Below are 27,400 nucleotides of genomic sequence, written 5' to 3'. Positions count from 1 at the left end.
CGCGTGCGCGGAAGCATGAGAGAGAGAAATGAAATGTTATATTAACATCTTCAAAAGGCCAAAGTGACCTATGAGACCAGAAAGTTACAATGTGGTGGATCTGATACAAAGTCAGAGTAACAAGAGACAAAAATGAAATGACAGAATGACAAAATAAAATACTATGGAATCCTAAACTGCTAGGTGTGAACTAAGCAGCTAGCTGGGAGATACACAGAGGCAAAGAGAGAGAGAGAGAGAGAGAGAGAGAGAGAGAGAGAGAGAGAGAGAGAGAGAGAGAGAGATGATATGATATATTAACGTCTTCAAAAGGCCAAAATGACCTATGAGACCAGCTGATACAAAGTGGTGAAACTAGTACAATGTCTGAATACAAAAGTACAAAGGTACTGAATGCAAAAAATAAAAGTGAGAAGTGAGTAGTGACAGTGAAAATGAAGTGTAGAGTAAGTTCTCAATGACACTCCGGATGTCGTGCTAGGATGTCCTTGATCCTCTGCTGAAGTCTCCGTCAATGGAGTGTGCTCCTGTGTCTCGGTCGTGGTCACCTCGATCTCCCAAGCTCAATCGCCCTGTCAATGAGGGTGCCTCTGGTATGCACACGGGCACAACTCTGCGCTGGTGGCTGCTTTCCTGGCTTTCCCGATCCAAAGAAATCTGTGATCGGTCTCTGTGAGACTGTCGTGTCCCATGCTTCCTCAACAGACTATCCCTATGCGGCTTTAGCTCAAGTAGATATAAGCCAAGGCATCTCTGATCCTCATACTTCATGACTCTATCTAGGGGTCCAAAGCCCTCCCTGAATAAGCAATGGAAGCGCCCTCGTATCTCATAATACACAGTGCAGTGGCATATGTAATGTAACTCTCTCTCTGGCTCTGTACCGCATAATTTACATATCCTGCTCTCCGGTGGTATCCCTTTGAATCTGCTCGTCTCAATCTCCAAATGGTGCGAGGATGTGCGGATCTGACCTATAGCGCATCGCAAACTATGAGACAGATGAGTGTCCATGTAGCTCGGACGAATCACAAACCCATCTCCCGAGAGTTGGAGAAGATGCTCCTTGTAGAAAGCCATCTTCGTGCCCAACTCCTGCACTGGCTCTACCCATGTCCTCCTGGTGTCCAACTGTATAAGATCCTGACGAATAAGTCTAGTGATCTCCGTCCGTGTGACTGGTAGTGAAGGTGCATCCAGGGAATACTGAAAAGGAGGCAGTCTATCTAGGCTGAAACCATGCCGTTGAAACCAAGAGGTCATCTGCGCATACCAACATGATGTGTCTCCCTGCGTCGCTAACTGTCTAGAAGACTCCAGAGCCAATCTAGCGTACCTCATAGTTACCGGGGAACGCCCCCTAGCCCCCGTTCCGGGGGGCAGTTCCCTTCCCGAACGTTCCGGAACGTCCCGGAATGTCTGACGTTCCGGGTGGCCAATGCAAACCGGAACGGCCGTTCCGGAACGTTCCGAAACGCCCCCGGACCGTTCCGGAATGCCCCTGGAACGGCCAACGGCTACAAACAAATTTGGCAAAAATTGAAAAAATTGAAGTAAATGTTTGGGCTTCTTTTGAAAGTGTGCAAGGCCTCAAGGACTCATAAAATGCACCCCTCTCCCCCTTTCTCTTCACAAGCTAATCCTCAAGGCTCAAGCTCTCTCCCTCTCACTCTCAAGATCTCTCCCTCTCAAGACTCACTCTCTCAAGGCTCAAGGCTTCAAGCCTTCAAAGCTCTCTTCCTCTCCCTCCGACTCTCTCAAATCTCTCCCTCTCCATCTCACTCTCTCTCTCTCTCTCTCTCTCTCTCTCATCATCTAGTCATAGCAAGGTTGAATGGTCTTCAAAACGAGTTTTTTGTGAGTATTAGAGTCAAAGCACTCTAATACTCCTTGTATTTAAACACAAGGAGCTAAAAATTGCACTTTTTGGGTGTTTTTTATACCTCCCGTTCCGCGACGTTCCCGTTCCGGACCCCTAGCCGTTCCCTCGTTCCGCGGGGATCCCGTTGCCGTTCTCGTTCCGCGTTCCGGGTAACTATGGCGTACCTGCCTCCACGTGTATCCCATAAGCTGTGCAAAAAGGACACGGATCTGGTAATAGCCTCAATCTCTATAGGAGGGGCTGCTAGCTCTGCTCGAATAATCGCATGTGGTACGGAGGACTTGGCTCTAATAATCCGAGAGATCATAGATACCAAGGGCCTCTCCATGTTCCTCCACCTGTCATGATCCACAGATGGTCCCCACACCTGTACCCCATAAAGCATAGCTGAAGTAACCAAAGTATCAAAAAGCCATAGCTTTGTTCGTGGTTCCTGAAACTGAACCTGCGAACACATCCTCTCTAGCCCTCCTAGTGCTGCATATGCTCTAGACAGTCTAGTCTCTATTGCTCTGCTCAGAGCAAACCTCGGTCCCGAGAATACCACCCCAAGATATGTATATGCATCTGTGTATTCCACAGTGTCCTGACCATATACGAGTGTAGGTGCCGATCTCCTGACCCACTGCAGAGTAGTGTTAAACACCATAACCTTGGTTTTACCAAGGTTCACAGACAATCTACTATCCTCCGCAAAGCTGTGTAATGCATCCAACTGTCTCTGCATGCCCTCTGGTGACTCTGATATCAACACAATATCATCAGCATATAGTAACAAAGGGATCCATGTCCCTGCTAGCTGAGCACCTCTGTCGCCTTCTCTGTCAATGTAGTCAGAAACCTCATCTACATACATACCAAATAGTGTAGGGGACAGAGGACACCCCTGCTTCACACCAATGGTGGAATGCACAATGTCAGAAATCCCCTCAGGAGTGCGTACGTGGCCAATCAGTGAGCCGTATAAAGCCATGATCCCCCAAATGATCTCTGTGGGCACTCTCAACTCCTGTAACCTGCGCATCAATCTGGCTCTCGGTACTGTGTCGAATGCTTTGCGGAAATCCACAAAGCAACAATACATCCGTCTCCCATGTGCCCTACCCTCCTCAATAATGGCTCTGAGTGTAAGAATATGGTCCAAGGTGGAGAAACCCCTCCTAAATCCAGCCTGTCCTGCTGCTTGTATGCCCTCATTTTCTGCCCATTTACTCAGTTGCTGCTCCAGGATAGACGCATACAACCGTGCTAATGTGTGCCCTACCATAATAGTACGGTAATTCCCTGGTACCTTGGGATCCCTTGCTTTAAAGAGAGGTACGATAGTAGATAAACTCCAAGACCTGGGCAGTCCCTCACACATGACCCGGTTAAACAACCGCGCAAGAACCTCCGACAGTAAATCTCTAGCATGTATCAAGTGCTCTGCCACCAAACCATCATGATCATATGCTCTCCTAGTCTTCATCCTGTCAATGGCCTTCTTCACCATCTCAGTGGTAAAGAAGGTACTGGTGTCTGGGCATGGCTCTGGGGGGTCTGGTAGAGGCGGTTGCCCCGGTATTTTATATAATGATGCTGCATACTGACCCCAAATTTCGGGAGAAGTAATCACTGGAGGGGGGGAGTGCTCATGGAAGAAACGCCAGGCATCCCCTGAATCTCGACTCAAAAAGAGCTGATACAAATCACGTTCCAACTGGGCTAAAAAGGCCCGCTTCTTCCGTCGTACTAGACGCCGAAGAGCAATCCGAGACTGTTTATATGTGATCACCCCAAGTACAAGCTCGCGCTGAATCTGAGCTCTCATCTCTCTGCACTCATCATCATACCAACTATTTTGAGGTATGCTCCCAGAACGTCTTCTCTGATCTGGTCGAGTATGTGGGTATGCCTCTATTGCTGCCCCATGCAAGATCTCAGTCAATTGAGTAGTAATCTCCTCCACAGTATAAACTGGCTTGGCTGCCCACATCCGTCTATAAATCTCCTCTACATACACCAAGTCGGTCTCTGGTGTAAAAGCATATCGTGTGTGTGCAATCATTTGTGGTGTCTGAGAAGCACTGTACTGGAAGGAGACTAAAAAAGTCAAAAGAGCATGGTCCATTGCTATTCCAACAGGTCTAGATCCCACACTAAGATCCTGAATACTAGAAATGAAGCTCGGTGAAGTCATGACATAATCCACTGTACTAGCCCCATGTTTGTGCGGAAAGCATGTAAATCCCCCAAAAGAAGGAAAAATCTCTATTCCATTAAGTATGGCCAAACCATGCATAGCCGTCATCTCCATGAGATATCTCCCATACTCTGTATGCTCCCTATCTGTTGAGTGTCTGTAAAGCCCCATCTCCGAAATATCCACTTCTCTGAGTATCTCCTCTGAGGTATCATAGAATACCGTTTGGGAGTTGGCCGTCCTGGCATTAAAGTCTCCCAGGAGAATGATATCTCCATCTCTAGAAAACTCCCATATGTCATCATCAAGTATAGAGAAAGGAGATTGTCCTCTAGGTGAGGCATAGACTGAAGTACTAGGGGGAAAGTAACATATAGCAATATATAAGAATCTGCCCGTCTCAGCTCTTAGTCTCACCCACATGTATCTCGCCTGGTCATCTCTCCGAACTATCTGTAATAGCGGCTGCAATTCCTCCTTGAATAAGACAGCTACACCTCCTGAACCTTGGCTCCCGTGCTGGGATCTAGCATCTGGTCTACAAGCTGTTTCCCATAAATAACCAGTCACACGTGGCATCAACTGTCCAGGCATCAAATGCGTTTCTGAGTAAAAAACAATGTCTCTATCTCTGAAGCTATCCTCAAAAGCACTCACATCCAATCTATAGGATCCATTACAATTCCATGCCGCCATCCGGAGTGTGGTCCCATAGGTCTCGCACCGTCATGCTGTGCGCTTTTCCAAAACCACTACTTTCCCTCCTCTATAAAATGCAATTTTTCCTTTCTCCCTTGCTGCCTTAATCTCTGGCATCAACTCTTGCATATGTGTTATTTGCGCCAAAGTAAGGTCATGCCCCATAAATATCCCTGTGTTCTTAAGTGTTGTTCTCTTCTTTAGGAATTCCTTCCTTGATTCCATAGTTGGGAATCGCAAAATAAGTGCTTTCTCTTTGACATTTCCCTTTCCATCAATTCCCTTCTTTCCTACTCTCCAAGCACCTGTATGCGTAGGTTCCGGGATGCCCATGCGTTGCAAGAGTTCCTTCACTTCATCCTCTACATTTCCAGTGTCTTTGATACCTGTAATATGCACATGCAGGGCTCTATTCTTCCTCTTCTCTTCCTCTTCAATGGTCATATTGATGATGGTAGAAGTCTGTACGGCTTCTTGCATTTGGGCCTTCCCTTTCTTTGCACCCGCAATCCATTTTTCTGCTTCGTCAACCTTCTCTTGTGTTTTAAAAAGGGGCTCCGCCCATGAAGAGGCCGCTTTCAAATTTTTCTCTTCCCCTTTGCGCAAAGTTTTCACTTGCTCCTTAATTTCCTCAAGCTCTTTCAACATCGAAGGCTGATTTTCCCTCTCCATTTTGGGCATAATCTTGCAAGTTGCAAGCTCCCCTTTAAGCTCTTCAATCACTGCATCCTTTTCCTTTATGCACTTTTCCACATTTTTTTTCCAGGCATCAAAGCTTGCAATTGCCTCATCTAATTTTTTTTGCATAATACATTCCATAACATTCACTTCTGCCCGCACTAAATTCTGCATCTCCCCTTTCAAGGATGCGTACATCTCATCATGTTTACCAAGCATTGCTTCATCCAATTCTTTCCTCATATCTGATACATAGAATTCTTATAGTTATCCGCATTTGCATACATCTCTTTCCTAATATCATCTCTCATAAAGCTGAGCTTTGATTTAATCATTACTTGAATTCTTTCCATTAATACATCATCCTTGACTCTGATGGTTTTCCCTGCCCGTAAAGAACCTGGCGAGAGTATACTTTCTCTGTTCCTCCGCTTGAAAGTCGCTTGCATTTTTTGTGGGGTGACGAAGCTACTTGTATCATCCAACTCATCTGGTTGGTCCATCCTCAGAGAGAGTTGCTCCTTCAGCTGTAGTCCCCTGCCTGCTCCTTCAGAGAGAGAGAGAAATGAAATGTTATATTAACGTCTTCAAAAGGCCAGAGTGACCTATGAGACCAAACTGATACAAAAGTGGTGAATCTGTTACAATGTCTGAAAAGTGTGAAAGTGTGAAAATAAATGCGAAAAAACTAAATACAAAGTATTAGATAAACTTCTTAGGAGCATTCTGGGTGTCTGGCTAGAATGCTTCTAATCCTTTGTTGTAGTCTCCTTCGGTGAAGTGTGCTTCTGCATCTCGGTCGTGGTCGTCTCGATTTCCTAAGCTCAATCGCCCTGTCAATGAGGGTGCCTTTGGTATGAATGTGGGTACTCCTTTGTGCTCGCTGCTGGCCTCTTGCCTCTCCTTCCATTTCTGCTTCTCTCGATCCGAAGAAATCTGTGATCTGCCTCTGAGGCTGTAGTGCTCTTTGTCTTCTCATTAGATTATCCCTGTGCCGATGTAGTTCCAGTAGGTACAGGCCTAAGCACCTTTGATCTTGGTATTGCATGACTCTATCTAGAGGTCCAAAGCCTTCTTTAAATAGGCAATGGAAATGCCCACGTATCTCATAGTATACGGTGCAATGGCATATGTAGTGTAATTCTGTCTCCGGCTCCATTCCGCATAACTTGCAAATTCTGCTCTCAGGTGGGATTCCCCTAAATCTGCCAAATTCAATTTCCAGCTGGTGTGAGGATGTACGAATCTGACCAATAGCACATCTCAAACCATGAGACAGGTGGGTATCCATGTAGCTCGGGCGAATCACAAAACCATCTTCATATAGCTGTAGGAAGTTTTCTTTGTAGTTGGCCATCTTCGTGCCCAATTCTTGTGTAGGGTCTACCAGAGAGAGAGAGATGGTGAAGAGGGGGCGATCAGCCTCTCATGACTACCATGAGCAGAAAACCCTCGGTTTAATCAGTATGATGGAAGTGGGTATTCCTGTGGCCCCATAAATAGGTGCCCAAGGAGAGGTAGGGCAAGGCCTGATAAAAATCCCCACGACCCAACAGAAAAATGATATATGGAAATATATGAGGGCACCTGGACAAAGTGGGCGGCCAGCCCCAAACTCGGGCGGCCGCGGACCAGGAGCAACCTAGGCTATGGGTGGCTAGCCCGGAGACATACTAGCCGTACAAGTATGCTCTAGACCTGTGAAGCAGCAGAGTGGTGTAAGTCTAACACCCCCTCTCAGCACCTGATGCTGAACAAATCATATGAAGCCGAAGATGTGAGGCAACTGATGAAGATGTCTACTACGATGTCCACTGAAGACAATACTCCGGGAAACTCCGCGATTGTAGCAGTAGTCTTGGGTGTGGGGGTCCCAACCGCCAAGAAATCTCCATGGTATAGTGCCGTCACGAGCAGTGTAGCAAACTGTTGTACTCTGCAGATACAGTGTGAAGATACTGCGTGAAGGTGCCGAACTGAGTGTGAAAACAACTCCTTGTCGTAAAAGAAGTGCCAATAGACCTGCAAGTGTCTTGCACAATAGGATCTGTGGTGTCTGTAATCAAACCGTTTGGAGAAAATGGAGAAGCTTAGGAACCGTCATGAGAATGGCCGGAAGCTTGTCAATGCATGAACTTGCAACCAAGTGTGGCTAGGTGGCTAAGCTGTGTAAAACTCCAGGGAGGCCAAATGTAGTAATCTGTGCCATAAACTCCTCCGAAACAAGGAAAGCTAGACTAAACAGTCTGCACTGTATAAGCTATCGTAAGCTGCTAAAGCAGTCACCGAGAGACCGCACGGACCACCACCAGATGGTGCCCTGTCAGTAGGTAGGGTAATCCAAGATGAGGGGAAAGCCAAACTCAACAGTTTGCGCTGTGAAGGCCCTCTAAGAAGGGGTGTGGTCAGACCAAGCTGTGTGCATTGTAAATCCCGTAGAAGTAGGGAAGCTAGACGAGAAGTCTGCGCTAAGGAGATCTGGGAATTAGTGGCCAGACCAAGATGTCTGCGCCGACCTGCCTGTAACTCTTGCCTCCAGTCCTCCGGTGTAAACCAAAGCATAATCCTGCCAACAATGCCACTAGACCTGGTCGGGTTGGTGTGGCTCTCAAGATGAATGAGCTGGGGGTGTCTGTCCAACCAAGATGGTGGTGTCCTCTCTTGGAATGTTGGAATCCCATATGCCATGAGCATGGTCATATCTTGTGTGAACTTTGATGAGTGCAAAGGTGTGTCCAAAAACAAACCACAAGTCATCACCCCCTCTGGAGTGCGCAACCGCCGATGAAAGCGTGGAATGAATGGATCTCCCAAGGATCTGATGCCCGTGTATGATCAAGCCGATGTCGAAGCTACCGTGTGCTACAACAGTCACTGATAGACCGCAAGGTGCATAGGGTTATCTTGAGCTTGCAATCTGTGTTAGAGAAGGCTTTTCTCTTACCCGAGCTCGACTCTTCCCTGCGGGCGCACCCTTTGGCGGCCTTGCACTCACACCAAAGTTGCTTTTTCCCACCTCACATCGATTGGCCGGCCGCTAAGTGCACGGTCTGCTCTCAATGAGTGAAAAGAGGAACAAGGGGAGGTTGGACAAGCCCTTCTTTCTTGGGTTACCTGTCACTCTTCAAAAACACGATTAGGAATCGACACGCCCAAGTGGACTTGGGTTACATGCGACCGCAACAAGCGATTTTTTTTTTCTTGTGGTTCTTTCCTTGAGTGATATAGAACACTGCCAAAGCTTTGATACCAATGTAAGGTGCAACGGAAGTGAATGTTGAACTTTGCTCAAGATGAGTGCTCCGAACTGTGCTCAAGGGTTCCTTTAACTTACGGAAGGGAGAGCCTTCCGTTTCTTTAGTGAGAGAGTGCAAATGATCACAAACAAAGTGAATGACACTGTGAATGAAGGTGTTGAGAGAGAGAGAGAGAGAGAGAGAGAGAGAGAGAGAGAGAGAGAGAGAGAGAGAGAGAGAGAGAGAGAGAGAGAGAGAGAAAGAATACGACACGAGACGGTTCTCAAACCCTCCTCCAAGGGCCCCCTTCTCTATGGCGAGAGAGGTCTATGCTATTGATTGCACAAATCTGGTACAATGGTCTAGATGCAATGGACTTGCCGACGATGTCGACGACAATGATGATGATGATGACGACGACGACGATGACAATGACGACGACGACGACGACAATGATGTCGACGACAATGATGACGACGACGAGACGGGCTGAAATCTGAAAACGCTAGAGGCTGAAATGTGCAAACCTGCTAACTGCTGAATTCTGACACTGTGTCGGCGAGGATGCGACGACGACGCGCTGAAAACGCAGATGCTGAAATCTGCGGACATCGGGTTGAAACTGAAAACGCTGGTTGATTTGACCGTGCGGCGAGGATCTGCTGCGGGTAGGTGAGATCTGCGAAGTTAGGGGTTGGTTCTGTGGAGTAAGTGCTGAAAATTGAAAACGCTGATACTGGGCTTGATCTGTTAGTGGAAATCTGCAAAACGCTGATGCTGTCAGCAAGGTGCAAAAACGCTAGGCCTGATCTTGGATCTGCAAAACGCTAGGGCTGATCTGGGATGTGCAAAACGCCAGGGCTCTTCTAGTACTGCTGATGAAAAATTCCAGGCTGAAACTGAGCCAAAACGCTAGTCTTGATGAGCTGTTGGCTGGAAACGCTAGGTCACCTGCCGGTCTTGCTGAGAAGGTGCACTGTAAGTTGGCGGACTTCTGTTGCCTCTTCTGCCAAAAAGTGCTAGCGCTAGGTTTCTCATATATTAACTTAGCAGAATTGCCCTACCCAGTTTCCCAACAAAGTCACTTATTAATAATAAGTGAAAAATGGATAAAATGGGAAAATGGGTTTTGTGCATTGTAAAATGCTCATGATGGTTACTAACTGTCATGTTGATGATCATGCTGTGTGCAACCAGAGGATATGCAACTACTCTAAGTGCCTGGACATGCACAGCTTGCACATTCCACCTCTAATGGAATATTGTCGTTGTCTCGTCTCTCTAGCACGACTCAATTGGGTCTCCGGACCACCCAAGCCTGTACACAAGTCATGCTCCGCTTCGACCTCGTTCCATATCTTGCCAAAATAGCTATCGGAACGACATAGTCCTCGGAGAGAGATATAAATCCGTCGAGATTTCAGCCATAGACAAGGCATTAACCTCAGGAATCATGCTGAGTGCATCGGCAACTCGATTGCTGGATCCTTTTTTATAGCGGATCTCAAATTCAAACTCTTGCATAAGTTCAACCCATCTAGCCTTTCGGCCTCTGAGATCACCTTGATCACAGACATAGTGCAAGGAGTGATGATCTGTCCATGCAACAAACGTAGAGCCATACAAGTAGTGTCACCATTTCCTCAAGGCGTGGACTACGGCGTAAAGCTCCTTCTCATACGTTGGATAACGCATCTCAGCGTCAGAAAGTTTCTTACTAGGAGCATTGGTCAAACCAAAAGGCAAGACCAAAAACTCATAGTGACCATAACGCGTATGGAAGCCTGTTTTAGGAACGTCTTCTAGTTTGATTCGTATCTGGTGATAGCCTGATCGCGCAGGTCTATCTTCGTAAAATACAACGCTCCATGGAGCCGATCTATCAGATCGTCCATGCGGGAAGCGGATACTTATTTTTGACAGTGAGCTTATTCAACTCCTTGTAATCCACGTAGAAGCGCATAGTGTTATCCTTCTTTCGAAAAAGTAACACTGGCGCTCCCCACGGGGATTTACTTGGCCGAACAAAACCCCTATCGAGATAATCTTTCAGCTGCCGCTGAATTCTGTTCTCCTCGGTTTTACTAAACCGATAGGGTTGCTTTGAGAAGGGCTGACTACCAAGAACCAACTCAATGCCATGATCTACTCCTCTCGAAGGCGGCAAGCTAGAAGGTAGATCATCAGAAAAAACATCCTTGAAATCAGTCATGATTTCTTCGATAAGGTTGAATTTGTCGGAATCCCCAAGTTCAACAGAAAAACATGAAACATTTTTACGAATTTTATTGACAGAAGTACCAAAGCACTAATGAATCAAACCAAGCAGATGGTATACATTGATAAAAGTCAACATCAAAAGACTTTGTATCTTTATACATTTCCAAAGCAGTAACAATTGGTATTGCAAAACCATTATTTACAGAAATCTGATTACAAAGAGAAACAGATACATGAGGCATGTCGTGCTTAACAAAAACAAAAGAGTGATGTACATAGTCTATATACAATGAGTCTTGTTTATCATAAAACCATGGAATTCCTAAATTAACAACTGCTCTATCCAGGCGCATGATGTGGAAATCCAGGTTCTCTTTGTAATCAGCTAGCTTGAGCTACAAATTTGGAACCATTTGGTTCCATACATCCGTATCCTTGTCGCGAGCCATCTTCATGCGATAATCATGGTCATTGTCCCGCGTCTGCAGGCCCAGTTTCTGTACCAATTTTGCATCCACAAAATTGTGTGAGCTTCCATTACCGAAGAGTACGGTCACATCGTGACCATTGATCTTCCCGAGGAAACGGAGAAGATCGTGCTTATCAAACACCTTGGTGCTAAAAGTATAATTAGTGCATGAACTGTGCGCTAAATGATGGATTTCAACTTGAATGACATCGGAGTTACCTGAGATCTCGTGAATCTGAACTGAAGGGCAACCTTGCGGTTTCTTTGTCTTCTTCTTGGGGCAATCCTTGATTTGGTGACCTGTCTGGCCACATCCGAAGCAAGCCCCCTTCTTCATTACATCAGCAACTGAAGCATTTTTGGCTTCTTCTCTTGAGAAGGTCTCGACGGTGATTTTGACCTTTGCTGAAATCGAGGTCGCTTCCTTGAAGCGCCCTTGCCGGATTGATGGTCTGAAGCTTTTTTCTTCTCATAATTCGCTTCATTTATCAAATGGAACGTCCTGGTCTTTGCCACTTCATCCTCGATGTCAATCAAGGCTTTGTCTTTGATTAAGGCCCAACAGTAATCCTCATGTAATTCGAGCAAGTATATGTGCATAGCGTGTGTGGAATCCACCTTGCAAAGGTGAGCGCTTCTTTGAAAGCCGTTGTGTACTTATCAAAAGACAGAGCTTTCATCCAAAGACTCTGCAGTTTGGCGTAAGCTTTCAAAGGATCCATTTTGGTGAAATCCTTCTTGAATTTCACACAAAAATCATCCCATGTCATAGGCTTCTCTGTCATATCACGCCACCAGGTAAGCGCCTTACTGCGCAAATAAAGAGGAATCGTCTGAATCCTCCGTTCATCATGCTCCCCATTGAGGTCAAAATATGTGGTCCACTGGTGTAGCCAGTTTTTTACGGCCAATTCCGTACATTCTTTCTCTTCTCCCGAGAAATTAGTGGTTCTGTACGGAACGGTGGCAGTAGGACCGCCCTGTGAACGTCCAAAAGCAGCAATCTATGTCCACAGTTGTTGGAGATGGGTTTCGCCCTTGGAAATACACGCAGTTGTTGACTGAGCTGTATTTTTCAGAGCGGTAAGCCGGGAATTAAGCCCTTGCACGGCCCCTTTGAGAGAGGCCAAGCGAATGCTCGTCTGAACTTTCGCGTTTTCCAGAGTGGTAACACGTTGATCGAAGCTCTGGAAATTGCCTGTAATCCATGTGTATAGAGCATGCTTGAATGGAATTTGAATGTTACCCGGCGCATTATCACGTTGTGCATCCGGACTGGAGGAATCCATGGCGAAATCCGTGAAAAACTAAAAGAAATCGGGCCCTTTTCTGCACTTTTCGATCGCGAAAAGTTATACTGTTAAGAGCTCTACGCGTCGATGTGAGCACCTGAAGGTGAGCAGGTGATGGCGGGAGCGCGAGGGCACGAGCAGGTGAGAGAGAGGAGCGTCGGGAGAGAAGCAGGGAGCTGAAAAATGGTTTTCTCTGCAAACTTTTGAGTCTTTGTAAGTTTTTTTAATAACCTACGGGTTTCATACTGACCCCTTAAAAAAATCAAAGTGCCCACACTTAAAAGTCACTTGGCCATGTTTTAATAAAAGGGCACTTAATAAAATAAAGGGTAGCGTAAAAACTCCAGCGCAAGTCAAAAAAATAAAATCGAGCACTGCTTTGCCGTACGGATGCCGCGTGGAGGTAGTGAAGGATACCACACGCATGTGTTTGGGCTTGCGCATGCCCATGCCATACACACGATGAGCTTCGAGCGAAGAGCCATGTTGGAAAAATAAAGTCCACGCTAGAAAGCCAGCGCAAGCTCTTTCCCCCTACTATCGTTCTCCGCAGACTCATATGAAGCACACAGAGAATTACCAGCACACAGAGAGAGGTAATTCTCTCTCTCTCTCTCTCTCTCTCTCTCTCTCTCTCTCTCTCTCTCTCTCTCTCTCTCTTTGCGCTTCGCACAGATGAGGAGATTATGGCGAGATTTTAAAAGCTAATGTACGCCAAATTTAGTCTAAATTCAACAAATTAATGAGAAATGTATTGATTTCCATCGGAAACCAGCACATTTAATAAAAATCCTTTGATTTTATAAAAAATCAGCGACAGAGCATTAATTTGCACATGCAAACACACACACGAAATTTCAGCAATTAATTACCAAGAATTACGTGAAATTGAGGCTCCTTGACTCGAACCTATCCATAGGTGTGCACACGGTCCTTCGTGCAACCAAGCCGGCTCTGATACCATGAAACAAAAGCAGGGAGTGGATCTCCCGGCTACACAGACCGCCTACAGACACGTGTCGGACGAACCACCCGACCATAGCTACCATCCGACAACTCCCTCGTGTTGGGCCAACGTCCGTCGAGGACGTAGGCGTGCACCTGTAAGACCGAGTATCCCATACCACCCGGCCTCACCTCCTCGAGGTGACCTCGCCACTCCTAGCCTCGCGGGCTAACCATTGGCACTCTGCCAGGGGGTCGATAACTACAAATGAGGCCTTGGCCTCCCTTTTATAATAATGGCCAGCCACACTGGCCGGGCTCACACTACGTCCGTCCGAACACGGCGTCTAGGCTAGATCCCCTCTCCTATGAGCGGGACAACAACTGTAGAGCTACTTAAAGCTCATTTCATGAAGTCTATTTTGCATTACATCTCCCTTGTTTATGGTGAGCTTATGATGGCTTAGCAAATACTCAAGATCGTGTTTATGAGTCCAAGTTAATTGATCTTGGAATCTAATTCGCTTGAGTGATAATCTAGCCAACACATACTCGCTTGTGTGCACGATGTTTCTCTTTCATCCACCATAGCTAGCACGATCGCATTCCCATCAATTGAGCCTCCTTTTCTTGTTCGACTTGCCTAGCCGAGCCTTCTCCTGGAGCATCATCTCCATCATGGACTTTACCAAAGCCTCCATAGAATTTGGTGCAATCCTTGGCATAGATGGGGATGGAGGAGGATCCGGAAACGATCCTCTTGGTGTAAGGACTTCTTCTCCAATTCCACTCTCATCACCGTTCACACAAAGTATCCATTCCGCTTCGGGTGATGACCATGCACCGAGTACTAGGGTACTTGGGTTCTTGGGATACTTGGGTACTTGGGTACTTGAGGTACTTGGGGTTCTAAGGTGCTTGGTGTACTTGGTACTCCTTGCAATCTACGTTTAAGAAGGCTTTTCCCTCACCCAAGCTCAACCTTTCCTATGAGTGCACCCCTTGACGGCGTTACGCTCACACCAAGGTTTGTTTTTTTCACCTCACATCGATTGGCCTACCACAATGTGCAAGGTCCTCTCTTAATGAGTGGAAAAGAGGAACGAGGGGAGGCTGGACAAGCCCTTCTTTTTTGTGGTTCTTTTCTGCACATCGATTGGCCTACCACAATGTGCAAGGTCCTCTCTTAATGAGTGGAAAAGAGGAACGAGGGGAGACTGGACAAGCCCTTCTTTTTTGTGGTTCTTTTCTGACTCAATGGCCCTTAAGATAGAGCGATGAAGATGGGAGTGCGCTCGATGCGCGATGGACTAAGGGTGGGAGTCACTAATAAATTTGAGAGAGGTTCTGTAGGTCCTTTTCTCGAGTGATAATACCGAACAATGCCAAAGAGCCCTGATACCAATGTAATGTGTAGCGGGAGTGATTGATGATGTAACAAACTGCTGACGTGTCGAAGCCTAAAGAATGGAGCCAACTTACAGATGCCGGCCGAGGGGCCTAAACCCTAAGAAGAACAAGCAGCAGAAGAAGTGTCACAGAGTGAGGACGTGGTTGCCCGAGTGCAGAAAACCCTAACTCTAATTTCTGCCAGAAACCCTAATTCTGAAAACCCTAATTGCTGAAACCCTAATTCTGGAAACCCTAACCCTAAAATCTGCAAACCCTAATTTCTGCCAGAAACCCTAACCCTAAGGCAGCAGACATTCCGAAAATTGCGCTGACATGATGACGTGGCAAGCTGTAGGGATTTCCGCATTTTGCACTGGCTGATGACGTGGCAGCTGTACGGATTTTCGTAAATTGCGTTGGCAGCTTTTGGCATTGCTTTTTGGACCAGAAGCTTTTGAGTTTGAAAGATTTTCATATAAACTGCTTTTCAGGCCAAGGGCCTTTAAATATGAGGCTAGGGCTCATTCTCTGGCATGCTTCCTGGAGAAGGTGCAGAGTCTGGAGTACCGGCTTGTACTTTGATGATGCAATATAAAGAAATACCGAAAGGGGCGCCAAGGTTTGGGGCCAATACTCTTTGGGGTGGAATTCCGCCACTCCGTGTCGCGTGTCGTCTCTCTCTCTCTCTCTTTCAGTTCAGTTGTTATTGAAGTGCTAAAAGTCTGTTCAGTCTGTTCTTTTCTATTGGCACGTGGTGCCCGCCTTGTGACAGATGATGAATGCTCGGTGCGTCAAGACTAGAGAGAGAAGATAGAATGATACTGTGAGTGAAGGTTTTGTGAGTGATAGAGAGAGAAGAAGACTAACAGTGGATGGGATCTTCAACCCCCCTTCACGGGGGCCCCTCTCTGTTGCTAGAGAGGTATTTGCTTTAGATTGCACAAATACTGATACAACGGTCCTAGATGTTGATGGGATCTTGTTGTAGGTGCTTGGATTTGAGAGGTTAAGTGTTGGAAATGCAAAACGCTACGGATGCTGAATGGGATGTGCAAACTCAACGAGGCTATGGGCTGATTTGCTATGGTTCATGTTGAGAATGGGCTGAAAACTGAAAAATGCTGGCTGATCTGAGGGCTGAATCTGAAAATGCTGCTGTTATTGCGGGATCTCCGACGGTAGGCGAACTTATGGCTGAAAACTGCTAATGGCAGGACTGATCTAGTACTGTGGGGCTGATTGGGTGGTATGGGCTGATGCTAGGCAAAAACGTCTTGGGTATTGAGGATGCCGGTGCTTGTATTGCAGGTACTGGATTTATGCTTGAGAAGTGACCCCTAGGGTCACTTATATATGAAAAAAAAGTTGGGTCCGGCAATGCCAGTAGAAAAACCCACTTTAGTTGGTTGGCTAAAATGTCACTTATTAGTAAGTTGATGAACTCAATTATAAGAGGTGCTTCACATGTAGGTAAATACATAGGCTAGGACGTGGGTACTAATGCAAGTGTATGGGAACGCTCCCCAGTGCCTACACCTAGTTGATAGTCATGTGCAATCAGAGGGTATAATATATACATTTACTCTAAAGTGCTTGGGCATGCAGGTCCTATGTACAGGCTCACAAGGGTGCCATAACACTTCCTAGGCTGTCCTAAACCCTAGAAATAGGAGTTACAGCTCGTCCACATGCACATCGGGTTAGATGTGCACATTACACTCCTTGTTTTGGCCTCCCCATTTTGTTCTTTGCCTAGATTCTAAAATTGCTATGGTGTTTCACTGCAATCGATGGTTTTAAGCACCTTTGTATTCTTTTAACTGCCATATGTAGTCTGTTGTTAGTGTGCCATATGGAATCTGACGTATGGAATCTTTGGGGGTCCTGATCCGTACTTATTCCGTACTTCCATACCCGTCTGTGTCCACGATGTATGGTTGATGCATGGGAAAACTATGGCTGCGCCTGCCAGGCTAGGTTCAGTTCGATGTGTCAGCTGCAATGCCCAGCTGATGACAGCTGAAGCTATTTAGCTTCCATCATATCAAGTATGTTGCTGGCTATAGACTCTACAGAGTTTATGGTCAATGCTGGTGGCCGGAAGTATGTAGCTTTCTACAAAGTCCTAATTTCTGATGGCTTTGAAAGGCATTCCATATTCCAAAGAGTCGCGTCTTGGTGGAACAGGTGGTGACCCTGAAGATATTCAATTGTTCGTTTCAAGTGGATTAGAGGACCTGCAGGAAAGCACGTTTTTTGGTGGGGGCTGGAGACGATTGGTAGTCTTGTGTGACTTATCCACTTGGGTGGCTATCAAGGTTGGCCATGTAGCTATCCTGTTCCAAGAGTCAGATATCATTTACGTACCATTCAGTTGTCTTAACAGCTCCCTTCGGTCTATCAGTTAATCTCAGTAAATATAATTGGTTGAGTCCGTACATGTCTATTCAGCAAGCACCTATCAATGCAACGTTGAACCTCAACACCCCCATCTATCAGAGTCAATGGTCTGTGGTTTGGAGCTGGGTGTATTGCCAGCTAGACATCATTGTACGTTGTTTAGGTCTGGAGTATTGGGACCTTTTTTTATTGTATTCGTTAGTCTTTCTGTTCTTGTTGTGTAGAATCTAAGAGGAACGTGTTGTTTATGTCTTGTTCGTTTGAGTGAGGCTTCATGTAAACTACAGAGAGGCCCGAGGCAACCCACAACACTTGAGACAGATATGAAGATTCTTGCCACAAAGTATGATACAAGTGAAGGTCTTGTATGACCAAGGAGCATGAGCGTACCACCTAATTCAGTTTTTGGAGCCGTTTTTGGACAAGTAAGTTGGCTCTAGTATTTGTGCAGTAATGCATTTGATGCCTCCTGTTGCAAGTATTTACACTGAATTGTTCTCCTGAATTTAGGTTGAATGGAAAGCTCAAATTTGTTGCACTAGTGCTACAAGAAAAAAGATATGCCACCTAAAAGGAAAGAAGGGGACAGCAAGGACGACAATGATGGTGATGTTCAAAGCTTGCTACTTGAGAAGGATCTGGAAATTGAGACACTTGTAGATAAAATTTCAAGGCTTGAGAAGCGGTCTCAGTTACTTGCAAATGATACGGAGAAGCAGCAGGCAACCACCAACGAGATGGAGGAAAAGCTTCAAGATGTCATTGCTTGCCTTAGCAGGTACTTGGAGCCCCTCATATTAGAGCGTCTATAAAGTCTGAGAACTAAAGGTGCTTCGAGAAACAGACCTGGAAAATTCTGGTTTTTTTTTCGCAGTGAACTCAAGAACAAGCAATCAAAAGTTTATCAGCTAGAGGAAGCCTTTAACGATGTCAAGGCTGAAAATATGAAAGCGATAGAAAATCTCACCAAAGATATGCATGAGTTAAAGAGTACTCATAAGTTTGTCACTGAAGATTTACGGCTTCAGTTGGTAAATGCAGAAGTGCAACTGCGTGATATTGATGAATTCAGGAAACAGAAGGCAGCAATAGAACAGGAAATTGCAAGGTGAGTATGTGTAAGTTGCTGCATCTTGTATCCTTCACGAAGAAGTATTTAATCAATAGGAACATCAAAGCTCTCATTTCTCCCTAGGATCTACAGGCTGTTTTCTTTGGATTCATGCAGCAAATTACTAAAGATGACATGGATTTCGTAAATGCTTCAAGCTATCTGGTTCTCTTTTCATAACAAGGCTCCAAAAGCGTTCCACCCTTTGTAGATCCATTTGCAATGACATTATGAATGCATTACAGCACCTCTCTATCTTAGACAAGAAAGTCTTGTCTTTATGCTTGAGATTTTCCGTGCGAAGCCAAGGGTAGACTAGAGGTAGGTTAGGACATAAGAGGTGAAGCAGATATAACACTCGGTTTCCCATATCTTCAATGCTTCAGAGTATTGTCCCTCAAGTCGAGCGTTCCCTGCCATATTTCTTTATTCATTAATCAAGAGAATTTACAACTGTTATATGCGACCATGCTTTCAATCTGGTTACAACTGGCAGTGTCCTCAAATGTTAGGCACTTTGGCCCCAAAAGCAACTCAAAAAGTATTTTTACCAAAATCAGTACTAGAAAGCGTTTAAAATCGTTTGGATTAATTAACTGGGCCAGAAAGAAACTCTCAGCATAAAAATTAGCCAAGTCAGTAGTGCCATGTCATCTCTGCATGGCTGTGGTTAAATATTGGTGTGCTTGTATGTGTATGCTGCTGCCACATCACCATCCGTACAGTCCGTGATTTACGGCCCACAAATTGCACCGCCCGGCTTTTGGTTCGGGATTCTAGTGCTTGTGTGTTGGGTTCGTGGTTACCATGTCATCAAACTGTTAGTTGGACGGCAGTGTTGTAGGGAACCTTGCAAACAGGGCATGCGATGAGGGGTTGATAGAGCAAGAGGGGGTGGGGGACTGACATAGGCAGAAAGCTCATTATCAGGGGTCATACAATTAAGCATTTGTTGTGGCCAATGAGCTTCTATCACTACAACTTGAGAATCCGTAAACCAGTAGGTGTAGGCTGACAAATGTAGGGTGCTGTAGGATGCCATGTCTGGTAAAACTGAAAGTTTGAGTTCCAAGATTTCAAAGTTCTGCACAAAACCTTGAAACCTAAAGTTTCAAAGTTTCAAGGGTTGGTGTCTGCACAAAAAGTAGGGAACACTAGATGCCAACAAGAAGTGAATAATATTGTTGGATGCATGCAAACACAAGTAAGCAGGCAAGGATGCTATCTCTAGACTTATATTCCTTATATTCATAATATCATTTGTGTCTTAGTTGAGAGCATTCACTTTTGAGTAAATTAAAAGGTCACTCTTGTACCCAGTTTGAAAGAGCAACTAGAGAGAGAGAAAAAAGAGCATCAAGATGCTATTAGCGACACAGAAAGGTTAGCCCTTCAAGAAAAGCAAAGGCTTAGAAAAGAGATGCTAGCCCGTATCGAGGAGACCAAGATGCAAATGTTGCAACACATGGATGAACAGTTAGATGCTGTACTGTTCTAATACCTTTTCAAATTGTTGTGTGGAAAGTGTTTTTCTTTTTAATTGTAGTGATACAAAGGTGCCCATGCATAAAGCGCTTCTGGTACGTGTTTCATAGCCCTACATACAATCCAAATCATAGTTCCTACATGTTTCACAGAGCATTGAAAAGCATTTTGAAGCATTCAAACTGCCTAGGTTTGGCTTTACCCGAAGTAAGTTTGCAATGTAGTTCTAAAAAGGAGGGTAATATTTGTATTGATTGGTAATGGTTTTGCGTTAATACCGAAAAACAGTGCTTTAACAGGCCAGCGTTGTAAGAGTAGGTAGCTTCGGGATTCATTGTTTTCTGATCATTTGTTTTGCTGCTTTATTTTTCTTATAAAACGCATAAAATGTGTCTTGTCAGCAATTCTTGACAATCACAAGTGTTCCAAAGACTGGAACTTGGTTCCCATTTCATTCACTTGTATGCTTGTGACAGAAAACAAAGAAAATTATTGCTGACAATGATCAACTAGCTAAGGAGTTGGGCTACCACATGAGGCAAACTGGGTTGCTCTTGCAGAAAAATGAAAGACTGATGCAGGAAAATGTTGAGCTGCACCGGCAAGTGCTTTTAGCAAAAGAGGTCTTTAATAACCACACATCTCTTTTATTTTATTGCCTTAAATTAATGGCTATGACACATTTTTTCACCTTCAATATAGTTACCATGTTACATTAAAGCTCTGTGTAGTTGTCTTAGTTTTGTAGGTCTCTTGTGAATGTCTCTTTAGCATGTTGTTTGGCCTGTTCATAGGACACCCTTTGTTATTTTGTGGGTAAGAGATAGGGGTCCAAATTTTTCAGTCAAGTGTATATTCCAAAATCACCAGCTTACAACAATTGTTAACATGGTTTACCCGCTAGAAAATCTGGGTGATCTTCCATTTGCAATTAAGCATCGTGCCACTTCTATCCGCCGATGGGAATGTAAAAAATATTTTTCTGCTGGATCATAATATGAACATGCTTGCTGGTGAGTAGACATAAGATGCAAAACCTTTCAAGGTCCACTTCAGCTGGCTGAGGGTGCTTTAATCTTAGCTTTGATCCTCCAAGCTGTTTTTGTTTGAGGAAACAAGAAGCCAATTGTCCTCTTCAATACCCCGAACAGAGTGCAAATACGATTGCTTGATTGGTCCTAGTGTCTTGACTTCAAGCTGGTGGGATTGAGGTAGTTGAACACTTGACTTTTGGTGAATGCATTATAATAAAGGTTGAACACTTGACTTTTGGTGAATGCATTATAATAAAGGTTGCGATTCAACAATTGAGATTACTGCCGATCTGCAATGCCTCATTCATTGACCCTTTAAGGACCTTCCGTGCCAAATAGTGATCGAGGGTAGGGAAGAAAGAAAGAAATATTAAGGTCACTTAAAGGCCAAAATGGTCCATAAGACCAAAACAAGGCACAGCTGATGATGATATATATCCTACCATAAAATTTCACGGAAAATGAAGCAGAATCCTTTTTAAATTTTACAAATAAAGAAGCAGAATATTATTTAAATCTTTAACCGCTTTTATCCAATAGGGATGTAAAAAACCCCTAGCCATGTCTATTTGATGGGGATGTAAAAGATCTTTCACAAGTTGTGCCTGTTGGTTCATAATATAAACATGCTCACCGGTGAGTGGATACCAGATGCAAAACCTTTCAAGCTCCACTTCAATTGGCTCGAGGGCGCCTTGCAACCTTTATGTTAGCTTGGATCTCTCAAGCTGCTTTTGTTTTAGGCATTAAGGAGCTGATTGTCCTCTACAATGCCATGTGCAAACAGGATTGTTTAAATGCTCCTAGTGTCTTGTTTTTAAATTGGTGGCTTGAGGTAGTTGAACATTTGACTTTTGGTGAATGCAGTATGGTTAAGGTTGCAATAATCAAGATTGCCCCGTGATCTGCAATGCCTATTTGGTACCCTAGATTCCCTTTAAAGGACCTCCCGTGCCAAATAGTGACAAGGGTAGCATGTCGGAAAGAAAGAAGAACAAGGTTGGGGCTAACGCTAGGAACCAGTGATTACTTCTATAGAGATATGGGGGCAGTATGCAGCATCCTTATACACTGTACCTGGACAGACACCACTACCAGATCCACCACAACCATGTCCAGCCACGAGCACCTTCTTTACCACTGAGATGGTAAAGGAGGCCATTGACATGATGAAGACCAGACGAGCACAGGATCATGAGGGTTTGGTAGCAGAGCACATTATACATGTTGGGGATTTGTTGGCAGAGATGCTTGCACGGTTATTCAACCGTGTCATGTGTGAGGGCTTTCCCGAGTCTTGGAGATTATCTACTATTGTACCTATCTTCAAGACAGGAGACCCCACAATGCCGGGGAATTACCGTACTATAATGGTAGGACACACATTGGCACGGTTGTATGCATCCATCCTTGAACATAGGCTGAGCAGTTGGGCAGAGATTATGGGCATACGGGCACCTGGGCACGCTGGTTTCAGGAGGGGTTTCTCCACACTAGATCATGTCTTTACACTCAGAGCTATCATTGAGGAGGGTCGAGCACATGGTAGACAGATTTATTGCAGCTTTGTAGACTTCCGCAAAGCTTTTGACACAGTACCGAGGGCCAGATTGATGCGCCGACTTATGGAATTGGGGGTACCCACAGAGCTGATATGGGGGATTATGGCATTGTACAGTTCAGTGATGGGTCATGTACGCACATCAGAGGGGATATCTGACATAGTTCACTCCACTATCGGAGTGAAACAGGGATGCCCATTGTCCTCTACTTTATTTGGTATGTATGTTGATGAGGTCTCTGATTATATTGACAGAGGAGGAGATAGAGGTGCTCAGCTCGCAGGGACATGGATCCCTCTGTTATTGTATGCTGACCATATCGTGTTGATATCAGACTCACCAGAGGGTATGCAAAGACATTTGGATGCATTGCATAGTTTTGCAGCGGATAGTGGATTGTCTGTCAACCTTGGTAAAACCAAGGTCATGGTATTTAATTATTAATACCACGCCACAGTGGGTTAGGAGATCAGCACCTACATTCACATATGGGCAGGACAGTATGGAGTACACTGATGCATACACATATCTTGGGGTGGTCTTTAGTGGACCGAGGTTCACACTGAAAGGGGCAGCAGACACTAGATTGACTTGTGCCTATGCAGCCCTAGGCGGTTTGGAGAGGATTTGTTCGCAGGTTCAGTTCCAGGAACCTCGAACAAAGCTCTGGCTCTTCGACACTTTGGTCGCTCCAGTTATGCACTACGGGGTTCAGGTTTGGGGACCGTCTGTTGACAGTGCTGGATGGAGTAATATGAAGAGACCCTTGATACTTATGATTTCTAGGCTGATTAGAGCCAAGGCCTCAGTTCCACATGACATCATAAGAGCGGAGCTGGCTGCCCCACCTATGGAGGTTGAGGCACTCACCAGATCAGTATCATTTGTACACAGCTTATGGGACACCACCAGGGACAGGTATGCTAGGCTTGCTCTTGAGTCATCCAGATAGCTGGCATTGCAGGGAGATACATCATGTTGGTATGCACAGATGAGCTCATGGTTTCAGAGGCATGGTTTCAGCATGGACAGGCTGCCCCCTTTCCAGTATTCTCTTGATGCACCATCTTTGGCTCTTACACGGATGGAGAGTGCTAGACTCATTCGGCAGGATCTTATCCAGCTTGATAACAAGAGGACATGGATAGAGCCATCACGGGAGTTGGGTACGAAGAGGGCTTTCTATAGAGAGCATCTTCTCCAACTCACGACAGATGGATTTGTCACACGGCCCAGCTACATGGACACACATCTATTTCATGGGTTACGATGTGCCATAGGCCAGATTCGCACATCTTCACACCAGCTTGGGATTGAGATAGGTAGATTCAGAGGCGTACCAGCAGATAGTAGGATTTGTCAGTTATGCCATGCAGAGCCAGAGACAGAGTTTCACTACATATGTCACTGCACAGTCTACTATGAGATACGGGGACGCTTTCATTGTTTATTCAGAGATGGTTTTGACTCGTTAGATAGAGTCATGAGATATCAGGATCAAAGGTGTCTCGGATTATTTCTACTTGAGATACAGAGACATAGAGACACTCCATTGAGAGGGCAAAGACAGAGACAGTCCCAAAGACGCATCTCAGATTTCTTCAGTCTGAGTACCACAGAAGCAGAGGGGACAACACCATCACAGAGCTCGGTTCCCACCCATACACACACCAGCGGTACTCTCATTGACCGAGCTATAGAGTTGGGGAGATCGAGCCACGCAGCACCGGCGGAGATTGCGGCAGAGGATCCATAGGATTCTAGCACGACACCCAGAGTGTCGACCAGGATAGGTTCCATGCTATTGCTTTATTATACCATGGTGACACTTATCCCCATTTTGTACCTTTTTGGCATGATACCATTGCTCAGCCTACCAGCCACCCATAGGAGTCGGTAGCACTCCTATCTCAGTTCTTTGTTTGTACCCAGACTTGGTACTAGACTCATCATTGTAATCAGTTGGTCTCATAGGTCATTTTGGCCTTTTGTAGACGTTAATATATCATTTCATTTCATATCTCTCTCTCTCTCTCTCTCTCTCTCTCTCTCTCTCTCTCTCTCTCTCATCATTGTAATCAGTTGGTCTCATAGGTCATTTTGGCCTTTTGTAGACGTTAATATATCATTTCATTTCATTTCTCTCTCTCGAGAAGATAGCAGTCAAGTAAGAGGGATGGGTGGAGGTAGTACGTAAAAACCTCCGCAAAGAAGTCAAAGAGGAAAAGGTGAGCACCTCCTTATACAAACCACAATAGAGGAGGAGAAGATGAGACGAGCACGACGTCTCAATGTGCAAGTGACGGGCATCATGGAGACACCCACCTTTACCCCCGAAGAAGATGCCAAAGAGCTTTGCCTTAAACTCGGATACAAAAATGACTCCCTCCTGTCTGCCAAGACATGAAGAGCTGGCAAGGACACCACCAAAAACTTAAAAGAGAGCTCTCATCCTCCACTTTCCCAATGAGGTGGAGAGGCCTACCTTCATGAGGAAGAGGGTGGCATTGCATGTACTACAGACGCCACCCATATACCTTGACGATGATCTTGTTTTCTTGCTTTTATCTTCGAGAAAGTCGTATTGATTAGCTCTATAAAAGTGCTTCCTCTTAGAGTAGAACATCTGATCATCATAATTCGAACTCTCAGAAGAGGACGAGTCCTCCTTAGAACTGTCAGAAGATTTTCGAGATCTTTGGTGGGATCTGCTCTTTTTTGCCTTCTTGTTCTTACCGTGTCTTTGAGTCTTTCTTCTTTTTTTGCTCTTTCTGCCCTCACGACTAGAATCAGAGGAGAAAGAGCTATCCGAACTGTCTAAAGAGGATGAGGATGAACTGGAAACACCCTAAAAAATGTACATGTTTCTTTGTCTTTCGTGCATTTGCAAAAGACGATTGGCGACCTCTCAAAACATACGCGTTTCTTTGTCTTTCATGCATTTGCAAGAGACGACTGGCGACCCAAGTAGCCAGGGTAGTCTGCTGTTGGGCTGCGTCTCTTTGAATGCTTCTTGGTCTTCAAGATTCGGTTGACCCGTCGTTCTACCTCATCGTCAAGTTCATCTTCAGTGTACACCCGTGGAGCAGGTGTTTTCTTCAAAGCTGACTTTAGAGGTGAGTCAATGGCTGTATGCCACTGGGTATGCATTTTGTCGATCTGATGTTTGGTAAAAATTTTTGCATATTGGGGATCCTTCAAATACTGGAGCATCTATCGAGCACAAGCATCAACCTACTGTTGACGTTGCATCTCCATTTGTTCATACTCCGTGGGCCGTACTCTTCTTCTGAATCAACAGAAGGTGGTCGTCGTCCATTTGAATTTTCCGTGCTTTCACCCGACCCTGAGTTGTCAGGTGGGTTGTTCTGATCCTTGTGGGATCGTCAACTCAATCTATGTGTGTCGTGATAGAAGGGATCAAATTCTCCGTAGAAGGAAAATCGACTGAGCTCTGATACCACTGTAACAGACTTGGACACCCCATGTCGGAAATCTGGCACGACACACGTGAGAATAACTGGAAATAACTTAATAAGTTTAATCACAATTTAAAGAGAGACGACATGGCCCGACATAGTTCCGTGCCTAGAGATATTGGCCCCAAATTCTGGCGCCCCTTGCGGTATTTATTTCTATATTAATGCTTGATCAAGGCACAAAGTCAGAGGTTCTTCTCTACTCTGTGCTCCCAACAAAACTGAGGGAAGAGAGCCCCTAGGTACATATTTATAAGCCGTACGCCTTCTCAAAAGCAATTACATGAAAAGCTTCAGTCTCAAAAGCATCTGGCCCAAAAGCATCAACGCCAAAAGCTGGCAGCGCAAATCGCGCTGAAAATTGCAGAATTCCGTACACAATGCCACGTCAGCAGCCAACGCTTGACCTTTTTATTTTTTATTTATCTTTATGTCCCCTAGGCCCCATCAGACGGGACCCCATAAGTTGGAACAAATTATTCTTTGTCACTTTCCAATTCGGGGATGCCATGTCATCATTTTGTGACAAGAAGACCCAATAGAGGCCCTCCAAACCCCCTTTCCGCTTCTACACTTGGTATTCGTCTTTTTTCAGACACCTTACGTGTCATTCACAAATCTACTATGAGCTTGAAGTCTTGTTCTTGGCTTGCAGAGTGGTGGGAAGTGAAATTGGCCACTAGGGCGGTAGACTTTAGCTTTCACCCGATTCTTTACTTGATAAACTCTACGACACAAAGGAACTTCACGAATAAGCGTGTGACTGGAATTAACACTTCACACAAACCACGGCCTCGGCAGCAGAGTGCTACCAACCAGATAGCGACACCCTGCTGGCCCCAAAGACTTGCGCCCCTTTCGGTATTTCTTTTTTCTTATTGCGAATAGATGATCTGAACACTTTCACCTAACTCTCACCAAGCTGTCCAAACCTGTCCATGGCTGTAACCGCAAGTTTTTGACCCAATTTCGCGAGCATAACGTCGCAAAAACCTCTGTAGGTCAAAAGTACACGTCAAGGACACTTTCCCTTGCGGTTGGGAAGCTTTCCAGTGAGCTTCAAGTCAATTTCAGCGTGTTGTAACTCCCCGTTTTGACATTGTCAAGTGCCCAAAGCCCTGTTTAAGCATCCAGAGGATTTCGTGAGGCTCCCCTAGTGATGTCCTGCAGTTTAGGTGCGAAACCCTAAACCTGCAAAAAAACACAGCAGGCTGTCGTTTTGGACGGAGCGAACACGTCTACGCGTGTCTCAGGTGCTCCCGCACCCAATGGAACAATTCCCCTTTGCAACGGACGAGTTTTCACTCGAGAAAACTCTCCGGTCTCGCAATCCT

The 27,400-nt window shown here is 45.3% G+C and overlaps 1 protein-coding gene across 1 annotated transcript in view; it reads left to right on the top strand.

Annotated features, from left to right (window-relative positions):
- LOC147434690 (uncharacterized) overlaps nucleotides 1–27,400 on the top strand; it is a 93,381-nt gene that overhangs the window by 6,818 nt on the left and 59,163 nt on the right. The window contains exons 2-6 of the mRNA XM_086490014.1: nucleotides 17,683–17,820; nucleotides 17,906–18,173; nucleotides 18,270–18,503; nucleotides 19,827–19,992; nucleotides 20,468–20,614. Coding sequence (XP_086346140.1) covers nucleotides 17,956–18,173; nucleotides 18,270–18,503; nucleotides 19,827–19,992; nucleotides 20,468–20,614 — 765 coding nt within the window. The 5' untranslated portion in view covers nucleotides 17,683–17,820; nucleotides 17,906–17,955. The remainder of the gene's footprint in view (nucleotides 1–17,682; nucleotides 17,821–17,905; nucleotides 18,174–18,269; nucleotides 18,504–19,826; nucleotides 19,993–20,467; nucleotides 20,615–27,400) is intronic.

Source organism: Adiantum capillus-veneris, chromosome 19 (assembly GCF_014529385.1).
Source record: "Adiantum capillus-veneris isolate H3 chromosome 19, ASM1452938v2, whole genome shotgun sequence".
Taxonomy (NCBI): Eukaryota; Viridiplantae; Streptophyta; class Polypodiopsida; order Polypodiales; family Pteridaceae; genus Adiantum; species Adiantum capillus-veneris.
The sequence above is the reverse complement of the archived record's forward strand: the minus strand, read 5'-3'. Positions and strand labels throughout refer to the sequence as shown.